At 45.7% G+C, this 22,556-nt stretch overlaps 1 protein-coding gene across 3 annotated transcripts in view; it reads left to right on the top strand.

Annotated features, from left to right (window-relative positions):
* The window catches only part of LTBP4 (latent transforming growth factor beta binding protein 4), a 506,304-nt gene extending 483,990 nt beyond the window's left edge, over positions 1-22,314 (top strand). The window contains exons 29-35 of one of the 3 annotated variants that reach the window (XR_004540381.1): positions 9,407-9,535; positions 10,039-10,185; positions 13,532-13,684; positions 14,410-14,901; positions 15,289-15,441; positions 21,252-21,479; positions 21,814-22,314. Coding sequence is in view for 2 of the 3 variants with exons in the window: in XM_033955323.1 (XP_033811214.1) it covers positions 9,407-9,535; positions 10,039-10,185; positions 13,532-13,684; positions 14,410-14,901; positions 15,289-15,441; positions 21,252-21,406 (1,229 nt within the window). In the remaining variant the exon portion in view is untranslated. Of the gene's footprint in view, positions 1-9,406; positions 9,536-10,038; positions 10,186-13,531; positions 13,685-14,409; positions 14,902-15,288; positions 15,442-21,251 lie in introns of all 3 variants that reach the window. The other 2 variants (XM_033955323.1, XM_033955322.1) reach the window with 2 other exon arrangements.
* The last annotated feature ends 242 nt before the right edge of the window (positions 22,315-22,556 follow it).

The following is a 22,556-nucleotide window of genomic DNA, read 5'->3' as shown; positions in this document are numbered from 1 at the left end:
GTAAGAGGTGGGGCAGTTGGATCAAGAGAAATTAAAGTTAAGGGAGAAAAATAGTTTGCCATTATGACTGAGAAGAGATGGGTGAGGGGAGGACGTTGAGTTTATATAATATGGGAGGGGATGAAGTTAAGATGTATAGATGTAGTGTGTGTTAAGTAAACTTGTGAGCTTGTATATACAGTATGAGAAGAGTGGTATTAACATGTTGTAATAATAAAGCACATTAGCATACTCCAGCTGTCACCCATCATATTCTTTTTGTGATTTTGTTGTGCTGTAATCTGCCTGAGGACTTACATGTTATAAAATGAAGAGTGACTTAAATACTGTTGGCCTCCTTCCCAGCACAGACTCAACAGCACTCCCTCTGTCGCAGTTTTGGGAGGCTCATACACCAGTGTTCTCCGAGTCAGGCTGGCTTTCCCTTTGCCCTTCTCCAGTGCCAGACTGTGTGCCCCTGCCCACCTTCTTGCTTCCAGCCCATGAAGATAGTGTGAAGCTACGCAGGTACACTTCTCAGCAGGGTGCCCTGGTCACCAACAGTGAGATCCCACCAGTGGCGTAGCGAGGGTGAGAGGTGCCCAGGGCGGTAGTGCCCCCTCCCCTGCCCTCTGTTTTTCCACCCCCACCCCTACACGCTCCTTCCCTGCCCTTAGGCGCAGGTCCAGGAAGTGATGTCAGAAGAAGAGCCAACGCAGGCGTGACAGCAAGTTGGGGGCTGCTGCTCACACCAGGAACATTACCGAGATATGGGGAAGGAAAGCAGTAGTGGGGGGAAGGAGTGTGGGGGGCAGAGGAGGACAGGTGCCACACCCCTACGAAGACAGTGTCCAGGACGGACCGCCGCCCCCTTACTATGCCACTGGATCTCACTGCTTAATGAATTGCATAGTGAAATATTTAAACCCTTCAGCCCTACCCCAGCATAATCAAATCACAGCTATTGTCTCCCCCTCCCCCATCTTCCCCAGTTTATTCACATCTCCTTCAACCCCTAGCATAATCATATCCACATTCATCTCCCTGCTCCCTGCCATGGTTAGAGCATCAGGCTGAGATCCAGGGAAGCCAAGGTTCAAATCCCACAGCAGCTTCTTGTGATTCTGAGCAAGTCACTTAACCCTTCACTGCCTCAGGCTCAAACACAGAGGTCAGTATTCAAAGCTAGTCATCTCGGTTGCAGCACCTGCTACTGGGATAGCTAGCACACACCAGGCCCAGTCATTAGGGGGGATGAGCAGAGCTTAGGTAAAGCTAGAAGTTATCCAGGTACCATACTGCCAATATTCAGCATGTTGGGCAAGTCACAACAACAAAATAGCTGTCCTGTCTTTTCCAAATAGCAACTAGGTACCAGCACTGAATATTGACAGTACTAAGAAACAGTGAATGCACCCCCCCCCTCCACCCCATACCTGTTCAAGTCTTCATTTCTTCACCAGCAGTGAGCAGGGTCTCCTACTCACTGCTCGCACAGGCTAAGCCTGTGCCCTGACATCACCTTCCTGATTCTGTGAACAGGAAGTTACATCAGAGAGAGGGCTGGGGCCACCCTAAGCAGCAGGAAGGAGTTCCTGCTCACTGCCAGTGAAGACTAGAAGGGATACTGAGGGGGGAGTGCATTTAAGAGATGCCAGCACCCACCACTACTACATATCATTTATAAAGCGCTGAAAGGTGTACGCAGCGCTGCACGTTTCGACATTTATAGATGGTCCCTTCTCGGAAGCGCTTATAGTCTAACTTGGACAGATAGACATGACATGGGGATGCAGAACCCAAAGTTAGAGGAATGAGGAGTCGAAAGCATTCTCGAAGGTGTGGGATTTTAACTGGGCCTTGAACACTGCCAGAGAAGGAGCCCGCTGTAGGGATTCGGGCAGTTTGTTCTAAGCATACGGCGCAGCAAGACAGAAGGAATGGAGTCTAGAGTTGGCAGTTGAAGAGAAGGGCACAGATAGGAGGGACTTATCAGCAGAATGGAGCTCTGGGGGGGGGGAATCATAGGGAGGGGGGATAAGTGAAGAGAGAATAGTGAGGCACAGCTGAGTGAGTGCATTTGTAAGTAAGAGGAGCTTGAATTGTATTCGGAAATGGATGGGAAACCAATGAAGTGACTTTAGGAAAGGGGTAACGTAAATAAAGCAACTCTCCCCGAACGAGTCGTGCAGCTGAAATCTGGACAGATTGGAGGGGAGCGAGATGGCTAAGCAGAAGGCCTGAGAGTAGTGAGTTCCAGTAGTCTAAGTGCAAGGTGATGAGGACGTGCTCAGAAAGGAAGAGTTGGATTTTATATTATAGAGGAAGAAGTGACAGGTTTTAGTGATATGTTTTATCTGGGCGGTGAAGGAGAGAGAGGAGTCAAAGATGACCCCAAGATTACAAGCAGACAAAACAGGAAGGATGAGAGTGTTGTCCACAGAGATGGAGAACGAAGGAAACAGGTAGATTTAGGTGGGAAGATGAACAACTCTGTTTTAGCCATATTCAATTTAAGATGGCGGTGAGACATCCACATGGCAGTGTCAGACAGGCAGGCTGAGACTCTGGTCTGGGTTTCAGTAGAGATATTTGGCACAGAGAGGTAGATCTGGGATTCATCAGCATAGAGGTGATACTGGAAGCAATGGGAGGTGAGCAAGATGCACCTGGGCACTCCCCCACCCTTACTACACAGCTCAGATAACTTCCAGCGGCCACTGAATGCTTGCCTATTCCAGCACGTAATATCAAGGTATAAAAACTGCCACGAGTTTAATATTATCTATTTAGACATATAAACTCTCTAGGGACAGGGGAATATCAACTGTACCTGAATGTAACTCAGCTTGAACTACAACTGAAAAATACATGAATCCAAATAAATGACCCTTCAAGGCCGGCAGGTCTTTGAAGACTACAGGCCCTACATGGTTCCAGCTGCAGAAGACAACACAGCAGCAGGAGGAGGTGAGAAATGCTGCTCGCTAGGGTTAACATATGGCTCCAGAAAAAGGAGGACGGATTGAGACATCCGGGTTTTACTTCCATTGCTTTCAATGGAAGTAAACCCAGATGCCTCAATCTGTCCGAAGGTGCCAGTTCTGTGGGTGCTGTGGGTGCCCGAGCACCCCCAATAATATTGGGACCTCACATAACCATGGCCTTCTATCCATCTCCCTCCCTTCAAAAATAAATCTTCTTTTTCCAGGATGGGGGGGGGTGGGGGCACAGCAGCCATCCTCACAGGCTGCTGGTGTTGCTTCAAAGCTTTTCTCTGCCACAATCTGTCTCCATCTGATGCAACTTCCTGTTTCCACTTGGGCAAATCACGGCAGAGGGAAAGCAACACCGGCAGCCTATGAGAATGGCTGCTGTGCCGGGATCCCCCTGAACAAAGATTTTTTGGGAGAAAGAAGACTGGGAAGATGAGGGGAAGGGAGGAAGAATGGACAAATGCTTGGACCGTTGGGCCCCCTGGAGCTATTTTAAGTTAGCCCAGGGGTGGAGGTGGATAGATGAGAGCAGGGGGAAATGCAGAGTGAGAGGATGAGGAGGGAAGAAGGGAGAGATGCCAGACTAAGGGAGAGGAGAGAGATGCCAGACTGCAGGAAGGAGAGATTAGAGCTACCAGAAGGGAGAAAGATGTTGGATCAAGGGAAAGGAGAGGGAAGGAGAGAGAGATGCCAGAGCTTGAGAGGAGAAAGATGCCAGACTGCGGGAAGGGGAGAGGGGAAGGAGAAAGATGGACCACAGGAAAGAAAGAGATGCTAGGCTGTGGGAAGGAGAGGAGAAAGATGCCATAGGAGGAAGGAATGGGGAAAACGGAGATGTCAAAACAAGGGAGAGGTAGAGAGAGGGAGAAGATGGTGCACCTCAATGGAGGGGAATGGGAGAGAAAGGAAGGAAATTGTGCAAAGCGATGGGTGTGAAAGAGAAGAGAGATAGAAGAAATGTGTCTCATGGATAGATAGGAATATGGGAGAAGAAAGAGGGAGGAGATGGTATACACAGATAGATGGGAAGGGAAGACATGGAAAAGGAGATAGATTTTGAGAAGGAAGCAGAAAAATGGAAGAAAGTTGAATGTTAAGTTAATGCCAGATGGATATAGGGCAAAAAATGAAGGAGAGAAAAACAGCAAATGGATAAGAAGGCCCTGGAAACACAAGAGCACAGACAGAAGGAAGTGCAGTCAGAGACTGGGAAAAGATGGTTAGAAAAATAAAATCATCAGACAACAAAAGTAGGGAAAATGATTTTATTTTCAATTTAGTGATTGAAATATGTCAGTATTGAGATTTTATATCTGCTGTCTATATTTTGCACTGTTCAGGAAGATATTCTTTTCTTTCTATTTCTCTGGTGTTGTACTGCATGTAGAGTCTGATCATAGGGTTTTGTTTGTGTATATTAGTTCTTTTAGTTTGTTGTCCTGTATTTGCATAGGGGTTACCTGTGTTCTGCATGTGTGACCAAGGCCAGGTGTTCTGGTAGGAATGAATGTTGAGAATGAAGAATGACACGGTTACTGTTTCCCACAGGTAGTCACGGGTAACCCACAGGAATGGGGGAAAAATTGACTGGTTGCCATTGGTAGGGGGACAAAAAAGACTTTTCACCGCCCTGTGGAGCAGTGAATGGCCTTGTCCCTGCAGTAGAGGGTCTGCCATGAGTCACCTCCTTTCCTACCCCTCCCAGCCAGCAGCTCCCACTCGTGAGTCCAGCAGCCCCTTCCCTCCCCATCGTGAGTCCAACAGCCCCCTCCCTCACTCCTGATCCGGCAACCGGCGTAAAACCAAGCAAACAAACCTGCAACTCTCCTGGGTCGGCCCTTTTGCGCCTCCTGGGGCAGGCTTACCAGCCTCCTAGAAGCTTCATGTACACAGGGCTGCTCCGGGACCTTCTTCCTGCTGAGTCTCTCCTTCCGATGTAGCATGTTGGACCCATGGGAAGGGGGCTAGAGGGAAGGGAGAGAGGTGCAGGACCTGCAAGGAGGAAGAAAGAAAAGGAAAGAGAAAGAGAAAAACTGAACCAAGAGAATGAAGAAACTGAGGAAAGAAAGCATTTGAGAGACACATTGGTGTAAGGGAATAAGAGAGGGGAGAAGGTGAGCATGGATGGGAACTCAGGAACAGGGACAAAAAGGGGAATGCTGCGTGGGATGGTATATTGACACAGAGGAGTGATGCTAGATATGGGAGGGTATATGGACACAGAGAGAAGATGCCTAGACATGGGGGAGAATAAGATCACAGAAAGAAGATGCTGGACAGGGGGTCATAGGGATATAGAGGAGTGATACTGTATACAGGGGGAGGGGATTATAGAATGGTAAGATGATGAAGGCAGGGAGATGGGCACAGGGGAAATACTAGAAAGGGATGTATAGGAAACATAGAGAAGGGAGATGCTGAACATGGTGAAACAATACATACAGTACACAGAGATAGAAGATGGATGGTGAGCATGGACAAAGAAGAAATGTCAAATGGTCAGGAGACCCTTGCAAGTGAGTTAAGGGAAGGTAAAACAGAGACCAGCACCTGAGAGCAACATGATTTGAAGAATAAAATGACGAGCAACAAAAGGTAGAAAAAAAAAATTATTTTCTATTTTGTGATTAGAATATATCAAATTTGAAATATGTATCCTGCTAGAGCTAGTGTTAGATATAACTGAGGACCACAAAGCCCAGGCCGTGCTTCTTTAGTTTCCAGTTGGCTTAGGGCTCTCTCTGACCAGGGGACAGTTGCCCTAGTTGCCCTCCCCTAACACTATTCCTGCCATGTGTGACTGCGCTATTCTGTTAGCATTCTGTAATAATTTGGCTTATTCAGTTTTCTCGATAGTGGAGGGGATATTTGTGGAGGGGAGGGGAGACAGGAGTTTTGTTGGTCCTTGCTCTGTATTATTTTTGTTTATGAAATGAAAATTGTACAGAATATTGTTTCTTTGTATACTTTAATAAAATAAGTTCAACTTAAAATCATAACTATTTGAGGCTTGTGTGGATGCAATCATACAGTTTGCAGGAGCAGGGACCAAGCTCACGGGGACAGGGCAGAGCTCTCAGAAACGAGGACCAGGACCAAGCTCACTGGGACGGGGCAGAGATGGAGACAAATTTTATCCCCGTGTCATTCTCTAATTGAGAAGCATTCAGTGTAGTTTAATTTTGAGGTTAACCATTATGTATTGTTAATAAGGTTATATTGTGTGTATATATGAAAAATGAATGGGAAAAATGTCATTACAATTAGTACTATTATTATGGGGGCAGGGGCTGAGGCGGGACTTTTCAACCCCCAATTATTTTGAAAAGTTGGCTCCTATGAATCTGTCCTCCTTTTTCTGGATCCAGCTATCTATATAATAAAATGCTAGCCTGCGCATGCGCACTCGCGACAAGCGTGTTCCCTGATCCCTTTTCTGTTGGGATGTGGCCGCACGAGTGCGCATGCGCGCATATTACCTCACAACAGCCTCCCTACTCTCCACCTAGCGCTGCTTTCAAAGGGCCCGGTGAAGGTCGGAGAAGGCGGCGAGCTCTGACACCAACAGCAGCGTCACTGCGATCGGGAAAGCATAGCACAGCCGGCGACTCCCCCCTCCCGCCCTCACTCACTGCCAAAACCACCACCTCCTCCTTCTCGCCGGCTCACCTGCTTTTAAATGAAGATAACGCTGGCTTTGCTGTCTTCTGTCCACTGCGGCCGCCCTCTCTGACTACTTCCTCTTTCCGCTAGGGTTGGCCGCAGTGGATAGAAGACGCCGAAGCCAGCGGCTGTAACTGCCGATATCCGTTCCTCCAGCGGAGGGGGGGGTGTCTGGGAGGAGAGGGATCGCAGCCACTCAGCGCCCCCACCGAGGAGCCCAGCAACTTTCCGCCCCCCCGGGACCCGACTCATTTGCCGCGCCCCCCTCCCCTCTTCCCTTACCGCGGGCCTGACTGGCGATTTAAGCAGTGTGTCCAGCAGTCTTCACACGCTGCTTCGGGCCCTTCTACTGCCCTGATTTGCTCCGGACGTGCCAGAGTAAATCAGGGCAGAAGAAGGACCCGAAGCAGCATGTGAACACTGCTGCACATGCTGCTTGAATCGCCATGTGTAGTCGGGCCTGCGGGAAGGGAAGGGGGGGCGGCAAAGGACTCGGGCCCGCGTTTGTAGTCGCGACTGTGGGAAGGGAAAGGGGGTAGAGGAAACGCTAATGCAGGCACAGGGAACTGGTGTAGGGGAAGGGAAATGGAAGGGGGAGGGAATGCTGCTTTGGACAGACAGACAGAGGGAGGAAGGGAGACAGAAAGAAAAGAAGAAAGACACAGGGGCAGGTGCACAGGGAACTGGTGTGGGGGAAGGGAAATGGAGGGGGAGGGAATGCTGCTTCGGACAGACAGACAGAGGGAGGAAGGGAGACAGAAAGAAAAGAAGAAAGACACAGGGGCAGGGAGATATACAGAAAGACAAACAGACAAAGGGGGCCAGGGACAGAGACAGACAGAAAGAAAGACAGCGGGAGTCGTGTCAGGAGGGGTGCGGGATGCGGCAAAGGAACTTTTCCAATGGGTGCAACTGGGCAACTGTCGGGAACCTCTGATCAGGGGCAGAGCAAGGTAAGTGTATCATAGAGATAAGAAGGAGGAGGGTGGGAGAAAAAGGAAGGGACGCCTACTGCTGGACAGGGGGAGAAGGAAAGAGGTGCTGATGGACAGGGGGGAGGTAAAACAAAGGGAGAAGGGCTGCTGCTGCATAAGGAGAGCAGTGAAGGGGTGGTGGTGGACACAGGGGAGGTTAAAGGAAGGGAGAATGGACGGGGAGCAGGCAAGGGGTGGTGATGGACAGCCAAGGAAAAAGAAATACAGAAAGAAAGAAAGCGGCTAAGGAGAGAGAGAGAAAGAAATAAAGAGAGACACACACACATATATTCTAGAACCCGTTAATGTAACGGGCTATAAGACTAGTAGTATATATAGAGCCTATCTAGTATATCTGGATCCTAACCAGCAGTATATACAGAAATTATGATTGTAACTTTTTATTGTTTTATAAGGAAGAAGAAAGCTCTCACAGGGTAAAGCAGACCCAGTATATTCAATGGTGCTGCCATGGTAACCCACGATATAATCACAGGTTAAAAAAACAACCCTTCCATCCATATAACAGTGTATATCAAAAATAAAAACTTTAATCCCTACAGAGCGCATCTGTTGCATCACTGGCTCTCAGGGGAAAGAGCTGTGCTTTAACTGCCGTTATACCAGCATTTCGTGCTATAAACAACAAAGAGTGAAAAACATAACGATACAAAATCAGAAATATATTGTGATTATATCATGGGTCACCACAGCAGCACCATTGACTATACTGGCTCTGCTTTACCCTTTGAGGACTTTTTGCCTCCTTATAAAACAATAAAAGATTATAATCATAATTTCTGTATATACTGCTGGTTAGGTTACCAATGCAAAAAAGCTAAGTAAAAGGTTTTTCATATGAGATATGCATAATATAAAAGAATATAAAAGAATTCCAATAGTGAAATAAGCAATGAAAAAAAATCGTTTGATAAAAAGCTTAATAATGAACAAAATAGGAGGTGGAGGCACCGTTGGGTAAATGAGGAATTTTTCCGACAAACATAAGGTGTTTGTTGGGTGGTCTGATACCCGTTACAGGTCTTCCTTTAACTCTTGACTTTGTGACTCTGAACACGTGTGAGCTGGTTAGGTTACCAGACATTCAGATTTCCCTGGACATGTCCTCCTTTCTGAGGACATGTCTGGGGGTCCGGACAGCTTTTCAAAACCCGGCGTTTTGTCTGGGTTTTGAAAAGTCAACAAGCGATTGTTGGGACGGCATCTGCACATGTGCGGATGTAACACGGTGACGTCGCACCAGCGCATGCGCAGATGTCGTCCCTACGAGCAAACAGGTTGAGGGGGGCAGGGCTGAGGAGGGTGGAATGGGGCGTGACTCGGGTGGAATGGGGCGGGCCTGGGGGCGGGGCCATGAGTACAGATTATTGTTTACGAAAATCTGGTAACCCTAGGTTAGATACCACTGTAGTTGGGTTATCGGATGATATTATTTTGAGTGGGCCTGTCTACTCCCTTGTTTTGTTTTGTATAGCTCCTTTTTCTGGAGCCATATGATGACCCTATGCTCACCACCATCTCATTTCAGATGGAGGACAATCTGCAGCAGATAAAAAGGATAGATGGTGTCTCATGGGCACCTGTTCTTCTCTCTGTCCGGGGATGGCTAATTTTCTATACCTTAAGCCTGGGGGTGTAACAGAAAGTTGCTTCCTTAAGGAGGGGCATGCCTGAAGGAAAGTCCGTCTAGGTTTGTGATAGATGTCATGATGCTCACTTGTACCCTGTAATCCCCTAGCTCACATGTTGATATTTTTCTCTGCCCTCTCATAGATGCTGATGAGTGCCTGTTATTTGGGCCCCAGATTTGCAAGAGCGGTGTCTGCGTGAACAAGGTGCCCGGCTATGCTTGTTACTGTGCCAATGGCTACTACTACGATATCCATCGACTGGAGTGTATCGGTAAATGCCAGGCTGCTCTTCGCATAGAAGCCACTGAGGGTTTCGCTCTTAAACTCATAGCCCCACACAAGCACCAGAACTCCTGAACAAAATGTCTCATTCGCAGTACTGCATTGTTTGCATTTTGTATTTGCTTTGCCATTCCCAGCTAGAATCGTACATATTTACTGGACTAAATTCACTAGTTACTGCAGAGCGACAATAGCGTTCAAAGCCCAGGTTGTGTTCTGACATCATCAGAACATTTCTACAGCGTCATAATGCAGTTGCCTTGTACATTGTACTTTTATTTGTTAAACATTTTGAAAATTAATTTTTCTGAAATTCAGCCTTTATTTTTTATCTGTTAAGTTAATTATTGTAAACCGAGTCAAGCTTTCTTAGAATGATGACTCAGTATATAAAGCCAAGCCTTAGATTAGATTAGATTAGGTGAAAGTCTTGCTTTTCCTCCCGGGGTGGCAACACTTCTCTGATATTTTCTCTCGCTGTTTCTCATGCAGATAATGACGAATGCCGAGAGGAGGAAGAGGCCTGTATAGGGGGTCGTTGTATAAATACTGTGGGATCTTACTATTGTACCTGTGATCCCCCCCTGATACTGGATGAATCTCAAAGGCGTTGTATCACAAACACCAGCCAGACTCTGGGTATGAAACAGTCAGATTAATCACATTTATTCCACAGAGTATAGGAGCACAGCCCCTTCCCAAAAGAGCTTACAAGCTTACCTGAGCACAGTTGCACTAAAGGTGATCAATAAAGAAAAAAAAAATAGTTTCTTTCTGGTTTATGGCTGATTGTGAACCATGCCTTTTGATTGTAATAATTATGGTTTACTAAACTTGATATATCGCCTTTTTTTGTCACACATACTAAAACTGTTTACAAGACAAAAATATCAGAAAGGAAAAAGAATCCAATATTCAATAGGAAAATTAGAGCAAAAGGGAAAGCAGTAATAGCAGTAGATAAGGATCTCATGTCCTTGACAGCTGCTTGCCGCCATCTGCAGAGGAAAAGGTTTGCAGGAATAAATGGGTTTTAAGGGTTAATTTAAATCTTCGGAAAGATGGTTCAAGATTGGAGTGCCTGTAGAAGTGAATTCCCTAGGGAAGGCGCCACAAAATAAAAAAGCAGATTCCTTAGTTGAGTCCAAATGAGCATGAGAGATTGGTGGAAGTATTAGGCAGTCATCAAGCAGTGAACACAGAACTCTAAGTAAAGAGACTGGAATGGGTATTGCAAGACTCCTGCGGAATTCCCACGGGGATGGAAGAAGTTGCTGTGGGATTTCTGTGGGAGTGTAGTCAAAATCTCTGGTGACTCCAGAACGAGACTTGGAATGCCCAGAGAGGCAGCTGGAATTTCAGACTTGAGGCTTGGAACACTTATTGGCTGAATAGTGAATAGCATCCCAAAAAATCACAAGAGACTATTGGAATTGGGAGGAAACAGAGGCTGTGAGCAAATAAATAATAGCGTCAGCTCCTGCAGGTATAGGTGGGGAGAGAGGAGATTAGTTGTGGGGATGGAATGGATCTTAGCAAGTACAGGTGGATGCGGTTAGATTCCATTGAGGTTAGGCAGGGTTAGAACTGTTGAGGAATGTAAAGAACTGCAAAGGGATCTGAACAAGCTGAGTGATTGGGCAAATAGATGGCAGATGAGCTTCAATGATTGGCCCAGGCGCCTTAAGCCCCACCAGTAGGCGGGGCTTTGGGATGGATGGGCCAATCCGGCCTCATTCCGTCGTTGGCTGTCTGCCGGACAGGCGGGTTTGGCTCCCGTCTGTCCAGCCAACTAAACCAAAGGTATGGGGAAGGGGGGTGGGGGTGTCGTGGGGGTCGACCAGGGGGGTCGCGGGTCGGCTGGGGGGGCGGTCGGAGGTTCTTGGGGGGGGGGCGGTCATTGGGGGAAGGGGGGTTTGCGTCGAGGGCAGGAGGGCCTGGGATCCCTCCTGCCCGTAATGTAGTGCGGGGTGGGGGTAGGGGGTCACCGTGGCCAGAAGGGTTTGGGCTCCCTCCTGGCCCGAACAACAAGCGGGGGGGTCGCCAGGGCCAGGAGGGCTTGGGCTCCCTCCTGGCCCGATATTGTCGGGGAGTTGGGGAGTCGACGGGGCAAGAGGGCTTGGGCTCCCTCTTGCCCCGATGTTGGGGGAGGGAGTGATGCATCGCGGCAGGAGAGATGCCTCATCTCCCCTACCGCGATGCCATCACTCCTCTACCGGAACTGCCGCGGGTTGCGGCAGTTCGGGTAGAAGAGTGATGGCATCGCGGTAGGAGAGATGAGGCATCTCTCCTGCCGCGATGGTTAGGTTGCCAGGCCGCTGAACTGATGGCACCAGCAGCCATCAGCTCAGCGGCCCATTTTTCAGCACTTAGACCTGGTTTTATTTCATCTAAGTGAAAAAGGTCTAAGTGCCGACTAGGCAACCTGTTAATGTTTTAGTTATACCTGTTGTACGGCTAGGTGTAGGTCGGCCCACCTCCCGCCCACTGCCCGCCCTTTCCCCTCCTCTAAACACACCTCTTTTCTCTCTGTGCGTTTAGAGGCAGGGGAAAGGCCTAAGTTGGTTTTAGATTCGTCTAAAAACCAGCTTTGGTTATGGGTACTTGGACGATCAGGCTTTTTGATCGTCCAAGTAGCCATTTAGGACACTTTTTAGACTTTTTTTTTTTTTATTATTATTACCCCCATATTACCTAGCCACAACGTTATAAAATTACCCTCCACAAGGGTGATAAGCAGGACCACCAGTGAATATTAAGACACACAAAATTTCCTGGAGATCTTACTTATAATATAAGAAGCCTGCTGTGATTGGAAATGGTATCAAAGCCTAGTTGAATTGTACAGGTAGCAAAATTAAAGTGAAAGCACCACAGACTTGCAGAAAAGAACAATGCATTTTACACAGATATCAGGGTATATTAATAGGGTTACCAGATTTCATAGAGTCAAAAAACCGGACATAAGGTCCTGCTCCCAGTTCTGCCCCAGCCCCACCTTGTTCTGCCCCAGCTTCACCCCCACACAAACCTCTTCTCTCTCTCCTCAATCTCAGGGCCGTGTCTGGAAGGCCTCCAAGCTTGCCCCAATGTGATGTCTTACGCATACGCATATGTCGCATCCCTACATGCTCGGAGGTATTCCAGACACGGCCTCGAGCTCGGCACTTTTCGAAACCCTACACAAACAGCTGTTTTTTTAAAGTCCGTCTGGTCATTTGGACAGTCCTCCAAAAAGAAGACAAGTCCAGGTTTTCCTGGATGTCTGGGTAACCCTTTATATTAAGGACAGGTGAACTATGCAGCAGCTTCCTGTTTTAAGATGTGGTCCTTCTTTCTGACCCAGCATTCCCTCTCAGTGCAATTATAACGGCAGTGTGAAATTTGTAGGATTTTTTTTAAAAAAAGGGGTTTGGCAGGTATGGGAAATATCCCAGAAGTGAGCAGAGAGACAGGTGTTGCATTCATCTCTGTGAGTTGGTAGGAAGGTAGTGTGATGACGATAAGGAGGAGTTATACGTATGCCAACCTATTAAACCAGTGTCCCACAAACTTTTTGGCCAGCGGCACACTAAACCTGGTGTCCCAGCCAGAAGGACGTTGATGCGATGATGTCACATGCATGCGTGATGTCATCACGCTGACGTCCACGCATGGGTGGAGGCCCTCCAGCTGCGACCCTGAAGCTGTTACTTTGATGGGGGATCCTGGAGGAAGGGAGGTGTGGGGAGAGGAGGAGAGACGATAGCGAGGAGGAGGGTCATCGGCACCGGCTGCCTGCCTACAGGACGTGCCTCTCGCCACGTGAAGCATATCCTATAAGCAGTCAGCCAGTGCCTGCACCTCTCCTCCTTACCACCATCTCATCGGGGCACATCTGGAATCTGTACATAGTTTACGATGCACTGTATTAAACTGTGATTGTCTAAATGCCTCCCAGTGTATTGTGTGAATGAAAACTGAGGAGTGTCTTGTTTTTTCCTAGATGAAAACCTGGCCTACTGCTGGCAAGAAGTGGGGCCAGACCTGGTGTGCACACGCCCCCTGCTGAACAGGCAAATGACCTACACGGAGTGCTGCTGCCTATATGGAGAGGCATGGGGCATGAACTGTGCCCTCTGCCCTGCTCGAGATTCTGGTGAGAAGAGGGACAGGGAAAAGTTTGCCTTAACTCTTCAAACAGAAATAATGGGGTCAATAATGAAAGCAGACATCCAGGAAAACCCAGACATGTCCTCTTTTTAGATGACTGCCTGGGCTCCTGGACGGATTTTCCAAATACCTAGCATTTGTCCGGGTTTTGGAAAGCCCCTACAAGCTCTGGCGGCATAAAGAGGGCCTCTGAGCATGCGCAGATGACATCACACGCTTATGCACATGCTCCTGGCCCTCCAGACTTGGCTGGAGTTCATCGCAAAGAGAGGAGGCTTTCTGGGGACGGAGATGGAGGGCGGAATGGGCCAGTGCTAGAGGCAGAATGGGGAGGGGCTGGAAGCAGAACTGGGCGGGGCTGGGACAGAATGGGGCGGTTTTGTTCTTTTTTTGCTGAAGGTTGTTTCAGTCTTCCGTATCAATCAGTAAGTAAGATTGCCAGCGTTCCAGTCCACAGGATTAAAAAAGCAGGACCAGATTCTGAAAAAGTTGGGTGTGAGGAGAGTCCTTCTGAGATATCTTGAGGTTACTAATGAGTTCCAACTGTCTGACTAGTCAGGCTCGATGTGGCAAACCAACGTCCAAGGCCATGGTTTCCAGATGGATCCGCAGGGCCATTTCATCAGCATATATACACCAGAAAAAGTGTAAGATAGGGTACAAAATACAAGTGGAGCAAACTGTGGGATTAATTTTTTCTTGTCATTACAGATGACTATGATGCCCTCTGCAGTGCTTTAAGGCCACCTGTTTATGGACCACCAAGGCCGAACCCTTATAGCCCTTATGAGTACAGTCCAGAATTTGCACCTGGATATAATGTGCCATATGGACCAGATCTGTTTATCAACAGCCCTCCTCGTGTGCTTCGTCCTGGAATTATACCAGGGTATGAGAGCTATCCTCTAGGGGGTGGCAGTATTGGATATGATGGCAGGTCCTCCTCAGTCTACGGAGGCCAAGATTCACTGTACAGTCCGCCATCCTATGACTCTCCTGATTTTGAAAGTGACTCCTCCTATTCAGATCTCAGAGAAGAACAGTCCCTTGTCCCTGTCTATGATCCCCGCAACCCATCCCCTGATTCTCTGTATCGGCCAAGGAACCCATCCAGTGCTGCAGGCTTTGACTCCAGAACCAGAGAGACTGGGCCCTTCTCAGTATTGCCGGAACGATCCAGGGGTCCAAGTGAAGCTTTCGAAGGTAAAGCATTGTCTGTCTATTGTGATATCCAAAGACCCAGGGTCCTTTGCTGCCACCATGCTCTGTGGTGACTTTGAGCAAGTTATTCACTTTTCCTTTGCTAACAGAGACTGTGAAAGCTTGGTATTGTGAAGGTAGAGAGAGATGAGATGTGGTGTAGTAACATAGGTTGTGGACAGTAAAAGGATCAGGAGATTGAAGACCAGGTAGAAAGGCTTGTAGCTGGATGCGAACAGAGGCAAAACAGGGGATGTAATGTGGGCAGGAAAGAGTTCAGGACTTGTAGATTAGACCAGACAATTCAACAGGAAATGGTGAGCAAGTGTGAAGCTTCATAGTCATGAAGCAAGTCAGGTACCTTATGGGACCTCTCTCCCCTTCCTGCAGAAAGGCGATACGAGCAGTTTGAGGGGCTGCAAGCAGAGGAGTGCGGGATCCTCAATGGCTGTGAAAATGGACGCTGCATTCGTGTCCCTGAGGGATATACCTGTGATTGCCATGATGGTTACCGACTGGACATGACCCAGATGGCATGTGTTGGTAAGAGCTGTCCCCTATGTGTCTTTCAATGTTTTGTTTCAGAAAGTGAAGCTTGGGGTGGGATTTATCTTCCCCAACCTTTTGTTTCCTTACCCATCCTTTTTATTTATTTTCGAATTGTATTTAATCCATTTTTTTTTTTTTTTCTTTTTTTCCCCCCTCCTCTTCATCAGTGTTTTTACGTCATAATTGTTTTTAATGTCCTGTTTGTTGGAAATTTTTTTTTTTTCTTTTTTAATTTTGTAAATCGCATTGGATTTGGATACTGCGATTATAACAAATATTTTAAATAAACTTTAAACTTTAAACAAGGAGCCAGTAAAGCACTATTCAAAATTACTTAGCTGGGTAGCTTTATAAGTTAAAAAATTGTCCAGCAGCCAGTGGATTAAGTTTTGGCCAGGACAAATGAGTGTTCAGTCAAACTTTATCTATGTGAATAAAGGAGCCTTGAAATGGGTGTTCCAAAAGCAGTTTGGTTTCAAGTTAGCCAGAGAAGTAGCAATATCTGGATTACTTTATCTAGATATCTGAGCCACAGAAATACCAGGCCTAAAGGTATCCAGTGACTCAGAGATATCCATACACCAACCTCTCTAGGAGTACAACCAATCAACTGTACTTGTGTACACTCTATAATGAAACCCCAAAACAGAAGTCCAGCTGTGAACTATTACAATTTTTTTTGGTGATATGATGTACTCAGACCCATAACCAAAATGCCACAGGTTAGGCAAGGGTTATCATGGGACCATCATAGTCACATCAATATTCCTGAACCACTCTCCCTGTCACAGTTTCAAATCCCATTCAAGATATACATTCTCAAAATGACTTAGGTACTTGTGTACTTATCTTTCTTGTGTGGCTGGCGGTTCCACTTCTTTAATGGTCTGCCTTGTCTCCTGTGCATTACTACCCATAAGAACATAAGACTAGCCTTACTGGGTCAGACCAATGGCCCATCAAACCCAGTAGCCCATTCTCACGGTGGCCAATCCAGGTCCCTAGTATCTGGCCAAAACCCAAGAAGTAGCAACATTCTGTGCTACCGATCCAGGGCAAGCAGTGGCCTCCTCCATGTCTTTCTCAATAACAGTGGTGTTGTGTGTTTCTACACTAGAACACTAAGGTTGTGGGTCTGAACACTATTTAAATTAATAATCAATTCTTTTAAATTGTGATATGAATATAGTTATTTAAGTTATTATCACAATTTAAAAAAATATATATATATCCCTATATTTATTTATTTCTCAATAACAGACCATGGATTGTCCCTCCAGGAAATTGTCCAAACCTTTCTTAAAACCAGCTACGCTATCCGCTCTTACCACAACCTCTGGCAATACATTCCAGAGCTTTAACTATTCTCTGAGTGAAAAAATATTTCCTCCTATTAATTTTAAAAGTATTTCTGTGTAACTTCATACTATAAACACATAAAGACTCCCCCCCCCCCACTTAAGTTTCATTGTTCTTGGCTTCATCAGGAGGGGAGAGCCACTGTGGTGGGGAATCCAAATCCCTTACAGTCTCACCATTATCAACGGTGAATTTTAAAAAATGCCTTCCTACCTGCGTGATATCTGATAAAGTTATCTTTAAAAAGCCTAAAGATATCTGTATATCTGTGAGCCATGATACTTGGTGACTCAGAGATATACAAGTATCTCTTTGACTTTAACTTTATGCAGAAATAGCAGACTTAAAGATATAGGGTTATCATACGTCTGGGAAAACCCGGACATGTCCTTTTTTTTTTAGAGGACTGTCCAGGTTACCGGACAGTTTTTTTAAACTGGGGAGTTTGTCCGGGTTTGGCAGGGCCAGCTTACATCACCCCCCACTCCCGCCTGAGGATGTCCTGGAATCAACATTCGTAGGTCCTAGGTATCCTCTAGGCCTCTTCACTTTACTCTTGTGGAGCCTCAGAAGAACCTATCCTCCCAAAGACAGAAGTGTACTCGGGGGAGAGGCATGTTAGGGAACGGGAAGAGATTGGGTGGGGAATGAGGTGCCTCGGAGCCTTCCTGCAGCAGGCCTCGCAACATCTCTGTGCCTTTCCTGGACAGACAGGGAGGCCACAAGCCAGATACCAGACCAGGGGTTCTCTCTCTCTCTCTCTCTCTCTCTCTCTCTCTGGGAGCTCTGCAGCTTGGCCGGGACCTAAAGGAGCAATAATCTAGGGGAGGCTCAGTATGCTGTTTAAGACAGAAGTCACACTGGTGGTGTTCTTCCAGATTTACTGCATGGAGATGCCTCTCATGATATTGTGGAGGTTTCCGTGCAGCGGGAAAAGCCAGAGAGCGAAAGAGCTTAAGAAATTACTAGCAATGGGGGCCTTCAGTGGCAGGAAAGTACACTTGGTGGGTGATAGGTAAGAAGGGGAGAGCCACCAGACTCCATGTAAGCTGGTCCTGCAAACTGGGTGGACTTGCAGGCTGATTCCATGGGAGAGGGGCTGGGGAGAAAAAGAGAGAGGTTGTGCGCATAAGCTCCCATTATTTTACGTATCTGGGTAGTACCAGGGTGGGGTATGAGTGGGGCTTGGATAGGGGTCTCTTGTCCTTTTTTTCTTTTCTTTTTTTTTTGTCTCCACAAATATAATAACCCTATATGTATATCTGTGAGCCATGAAACTGTGATTCTGAGAAATACAAGTATCTCTTTGAATATCCAAATTACTTATCTAGATTTATGTGTGTGAATTTGGCTCCATTGAATATTGCCTCTCTGTAGACAAGCAGTTCACCCATTTCATAACTGAGTGAGAGGTTTCAGCCAATGTGAAAAGAACTACGGATTTGGTCTTAAAAATACACATCAACATCACAGCTGCTTTGGTAACCCATCTAAATTCAACCTCGGTTGAAGAGATTCGTAAGGCTATCACATAGCATTCAGTTCACTCATTCACATTTCATTACTGCACAGGCAATGACTTCCAATATGACAGCAGGGTTTGGCACAATGTTCAGAGCGAGGGTTAATGCCCGTCTCCAGCTTGTTATGGCCCATTTTTATTCTTTTAGATTGTCTTTCTGAAAAAAGGGGGTTTCTAAGCCACCAAAAAGAGTTTACTCTTCCCTGTTAGATGGCTGTTGTGTTCTCCCCATTCTTTTCTGAGAACAGCCCTTACCTGGAGAATCTCAATTGTGGTGTGGCTTATTCATTATTTGGTGCCTTCTGAGCTACTGAGGATGGTGGGTTAGGTTCCTTGTTTATTGTATATTGTTAGGTTGTATTTTGTTTGTTGTATTGTGTTTATTGTATTGTATTTGATGTGTTTGTTTTATGTGTTGTGTATAATGTATTATTGATTTGTTTAATTTTATGAATGATTTATTATAACCCACGTAAATTTTTAGGCCATATTTTTGAGGCTGCTTTTAAGTCTTAACTCCTACTCACTTGTAAAGTACCCATGTCTGTTTTATTCATTCCCAATGTATGCAAATCCCTAATCCCTTATTTGTCCTGTTTATCTGCTCTGATCATATTTTAAGCTCTATCGAGCTTATATGACTTGATGTAATATTCATGTTATGATGATATTTTAATTATTGATTCTTTTTATATTTTCCTGTAGATTTTACAGCCTCTTTTTTTTAATATCTTCATTTTTAAGCCATACATAAGTGCAACATATTATACAATCATATTACACTATGAAATCACTTAAAATCAATCAAATTGTAATCTATGACAAATAAATATATCACCCCCCATATTCATATTCAAAAATTGCACTCAAATTAAAGAATTAAAAAATATATTCCAACCCACTCTAGACGTGCATGACCAAAGGGCAAAATCAACATAACTCTTTGCAAAATTTTGTCAATGGCTCCCAAATCTTCAGAAAATTTTGTAATGTCCCTGTTGTATAGCCATAATACATTCCATTTTAAAAACGTGACAGAGAGACTCCCACCAAAAGGTATAGTTCAATCTATCCCAGTTTTTCCAATTCCTTAAAATAAGCTATATGGCAACCCCTGTCATAATAAAGAGAAGTTTATTATTATGAGATGATATTTGGCTTTTAGCTCTCATCATAGTGCCAAATAGCACAGTGTCATATGTTAGTGCCACTGGATTTTCCATTACTTTTTACACCTCTTAGAAAGAAAATTGCCTTGAACCTTTTTGGTATAGTGCAATTAATAAATTGTGTATTAGATTAGATTGTCTCTTACGTCTTTAATAAGAACATAAGAAGTTGCCCCCGCTGAGTCAGACCAGAGGTCCATCTTGCTCAGCGGTCCGCTCCCACGGCGGCCCATCAGGCCTAGTGCCTGAACAGTGGTCCCTGATTAATTTTGTAACTTACCTCTAATCCCATCCCTATAATCTACCTTTACTCTTATCTGTACCCCTCAATCCCTTTGTCTTCCAAGTACCTATCCAAAGCTTCTTTGAACTCCTGTAGCATGCTCCTGTTTATCACATCCTCTGGTAGCGCGTTCCATGTATCCACCACCCTCTGTGTGAAAAAGAACTTCCTGGCGTTTGTTCTAAACCTCTCCCCTTTCAATTTCTCTGAGTGCCCCCTTGTACTTATTGATCCCCTTAATTTGAAAAATCTGTCCCTGTCTATTTTTTCTATGCCCTTCATGATCTTGAAGGTTTCTATCATGTCTCCTCTAAGTCTCCGCTTTTCCAGGGAGAAAAGCCCTAGCTTTTTCAGTCTGTCAGTATATGAGAGGTCCTCCATGCCCTTTATTAGCTTAGTTGCTCTTCTCTGGACCCTCTCAAGTACCTCCATGTCCTTCTTGAGGTACGGCGACCAGAACTGAACACAGTACTCCAGTGCTGTGTATATCTAGCTGCACTATAGAAATAATTAGTAGTAGTAAGTCATAAATACCAGCTCACACCCAGACGTATCTTCTAGGAACTTGTCTAAACCCAGTTAGAGTTTTAAGTTTATTTAATAATTGCTTTGGTCAGGCAACAAATTCCACAGCTGTTTTGAATGTGTGCTAGCTATTATTCTCATGGAGTGTTGCCTAGGTCAGTGTTTCTCAACTCGGTCCTGGAATAATCCCCTTGCCAGTCAGGTTTTCAGGATATCCACAATGAATATGCATTAAAGAAATTTGCATATAATGGAGGCAGTGTATGCAAATCAAGTTCATGGATATTCTGAAAACCTGTCTGACAAGGGCTTGCTCCAGGACCGACTTGAGAACTACTGGCCTAAGTCAAGTACTGGGGTAAAGGAGTAGCCTTGTGGTTAAACTAATGACAGGCTGAGAGCCAGTAAAGCAAGATTCAAATCCCACTGCAGCTCCTTGTGATTTTGGGGAGGACCACCCCCACCGCCCTTCCCTTGCTATGCCAGAGCTTACCAGAACAGGAAAATACCCACCACACGTGAAGGTAACTCACCTTGAGCTATGTCTGCAAACTATGCTATGTCTGCTGGTTATAAGAAAGGTTTGGACAAGTTCCTGGAGGAAAGGTCCATAATCTGTTATTGAGAAAGACATGGGGGAAGCCACTGTTTGCCCTGGATCGGTAGCATGGAAAGTTGATACTCTTTGGGTTTTGGCCAGGTACTAGTGACCTGGATTGGCCCCCATGAGAACGGGCTACTGAGCTTTAAGGACCATTGGTCTGACCCAGTAAGGCTATTCTTATGTTCTTAAATCTAAATTCTTTCTCCCTCGAGATGAACAACTTTCTTTCTATTTCAGCTCTGAAAACAGCATCTGAGCAATAAAAGCATCCAACTACAGGAAAGCTTAAATCACTCAGATGGAAGACTCTTTATAATTCTCTTTTCTTTCCTCCTTCTCCAGACATCAATGAGTGCCAAGAAACCGAGGAGCCCGCTGCTGTCTGCGTCAATGGCCATTGCCTGAACACAGATGGCTCCTACCAGTGCGCCTGTCCACGTGGCTCTCAGCTATCACAGCAGGGGAATGCCTGTTTGCCCCTTGAGTCTCGAGGTTGAACAACAGCACTGGGGCAAGGGAGAGAGAAAAAGGCCGGCACAGGCAAGAGGACAACTCAAAAGATCTTTAGAGGTGTCCATGTTCCCTAGGGCTCAGGCATTTCTATTTTTTCAGTGTATGGCTAGCAAGGGAGGTATTTATTGCCAGAGTGGGGGGCAGTTGAACCAATCTTCTCTGGAGATTTTCTTTTTTAAATGCTCACTTTGGACCTAATTTTCCCCTTGGAATTTTTATCTGCAACGAACAGTAAGAACATACCAAAAGGGAAGTCCCCTCTATTTATTATTGTGTATATTAGCGATACGGAGGCATTAGCGCTGCTGAGACGTTAAAGACGTACCTGGGAATTACAGCCAGCATGTAGTAAGAATTTAGGAATTTATAATGATCCTTTTCTTCCATACAGCATCCTGAAAAAGCTTTACGGCGGCAACACATGAACAGATCTGAAGCCATCTCAACAGGGGCTCTTGTAGCGTCAAAGCCATGAAGACAGGAAAAAAGGCATTTATTGACATACAGTCATTCCCCCTGTCCCAAGAACTCCCATTTATCAGTCATAGAAAGAGGGTAATTTTATAAGGGGCACGTACTTGGTTACTGAAGGAAAATAGAGATTTCCTTGGACAGGTAAAAAGCCTGTAAAAAATATGGCAGTTTAAAATTGATTATTCAGCTAAAGCAGAGGACTGCTAGAATAAGGATTTTAGATTTAACAGATGAACTAGAAAAAGCTGATTGCTTTATTTCCTAAGACCAGCTGGTGATGAGAAGCTTCAGACTCCTATTACTAACCTACAAGTGTGTTCACTCTGTTGCCCCTCAATATCTTCCTCTCTTCTCTCTCCTAATACACATCCCAGAGAACTCCGTTCCTCAGATAAGCTGCTCTTAGTTGTACCCTTCTCCTCCACTGCTAATTCCAGACTTTGTTCCTTTCATCTAGCTGCCCTTTATGCCTGGAATAAATTACCTGAGTTTGTCCACCAAACCCCTTTCCTTACCTTGTTTAAAAACAGACTGAAAAACCACTTTTTGGATATAGTCTTCAATCCATAACCCTAATCCCCACTGCAGTCAGCAGAATAACAATTCTCCCTAACTGTATCCATGGCTCCCTGTTTGTCTGTCTTGTCTGTTTAGATTGTA

Source organism: Geotrypetes seraphini, chromosome 8, assembly GCF_902459505.1.
Source record: "Geotrypetes seraphini chromosome 8, aGeoSer1.1, whole genome shotgun sequence".
NCBI lineage: Eukaryota > Metazoa > Chordata > Amphibia > Gymnophiona > Dermophiidae > Geotrypetes > Geotrypetes seraphini.
The sequence above is the reverse complement of the archived record's forward strand: the minus strand, read 5'-3'. Positions and strand labels throughout refer to the sequence as shown.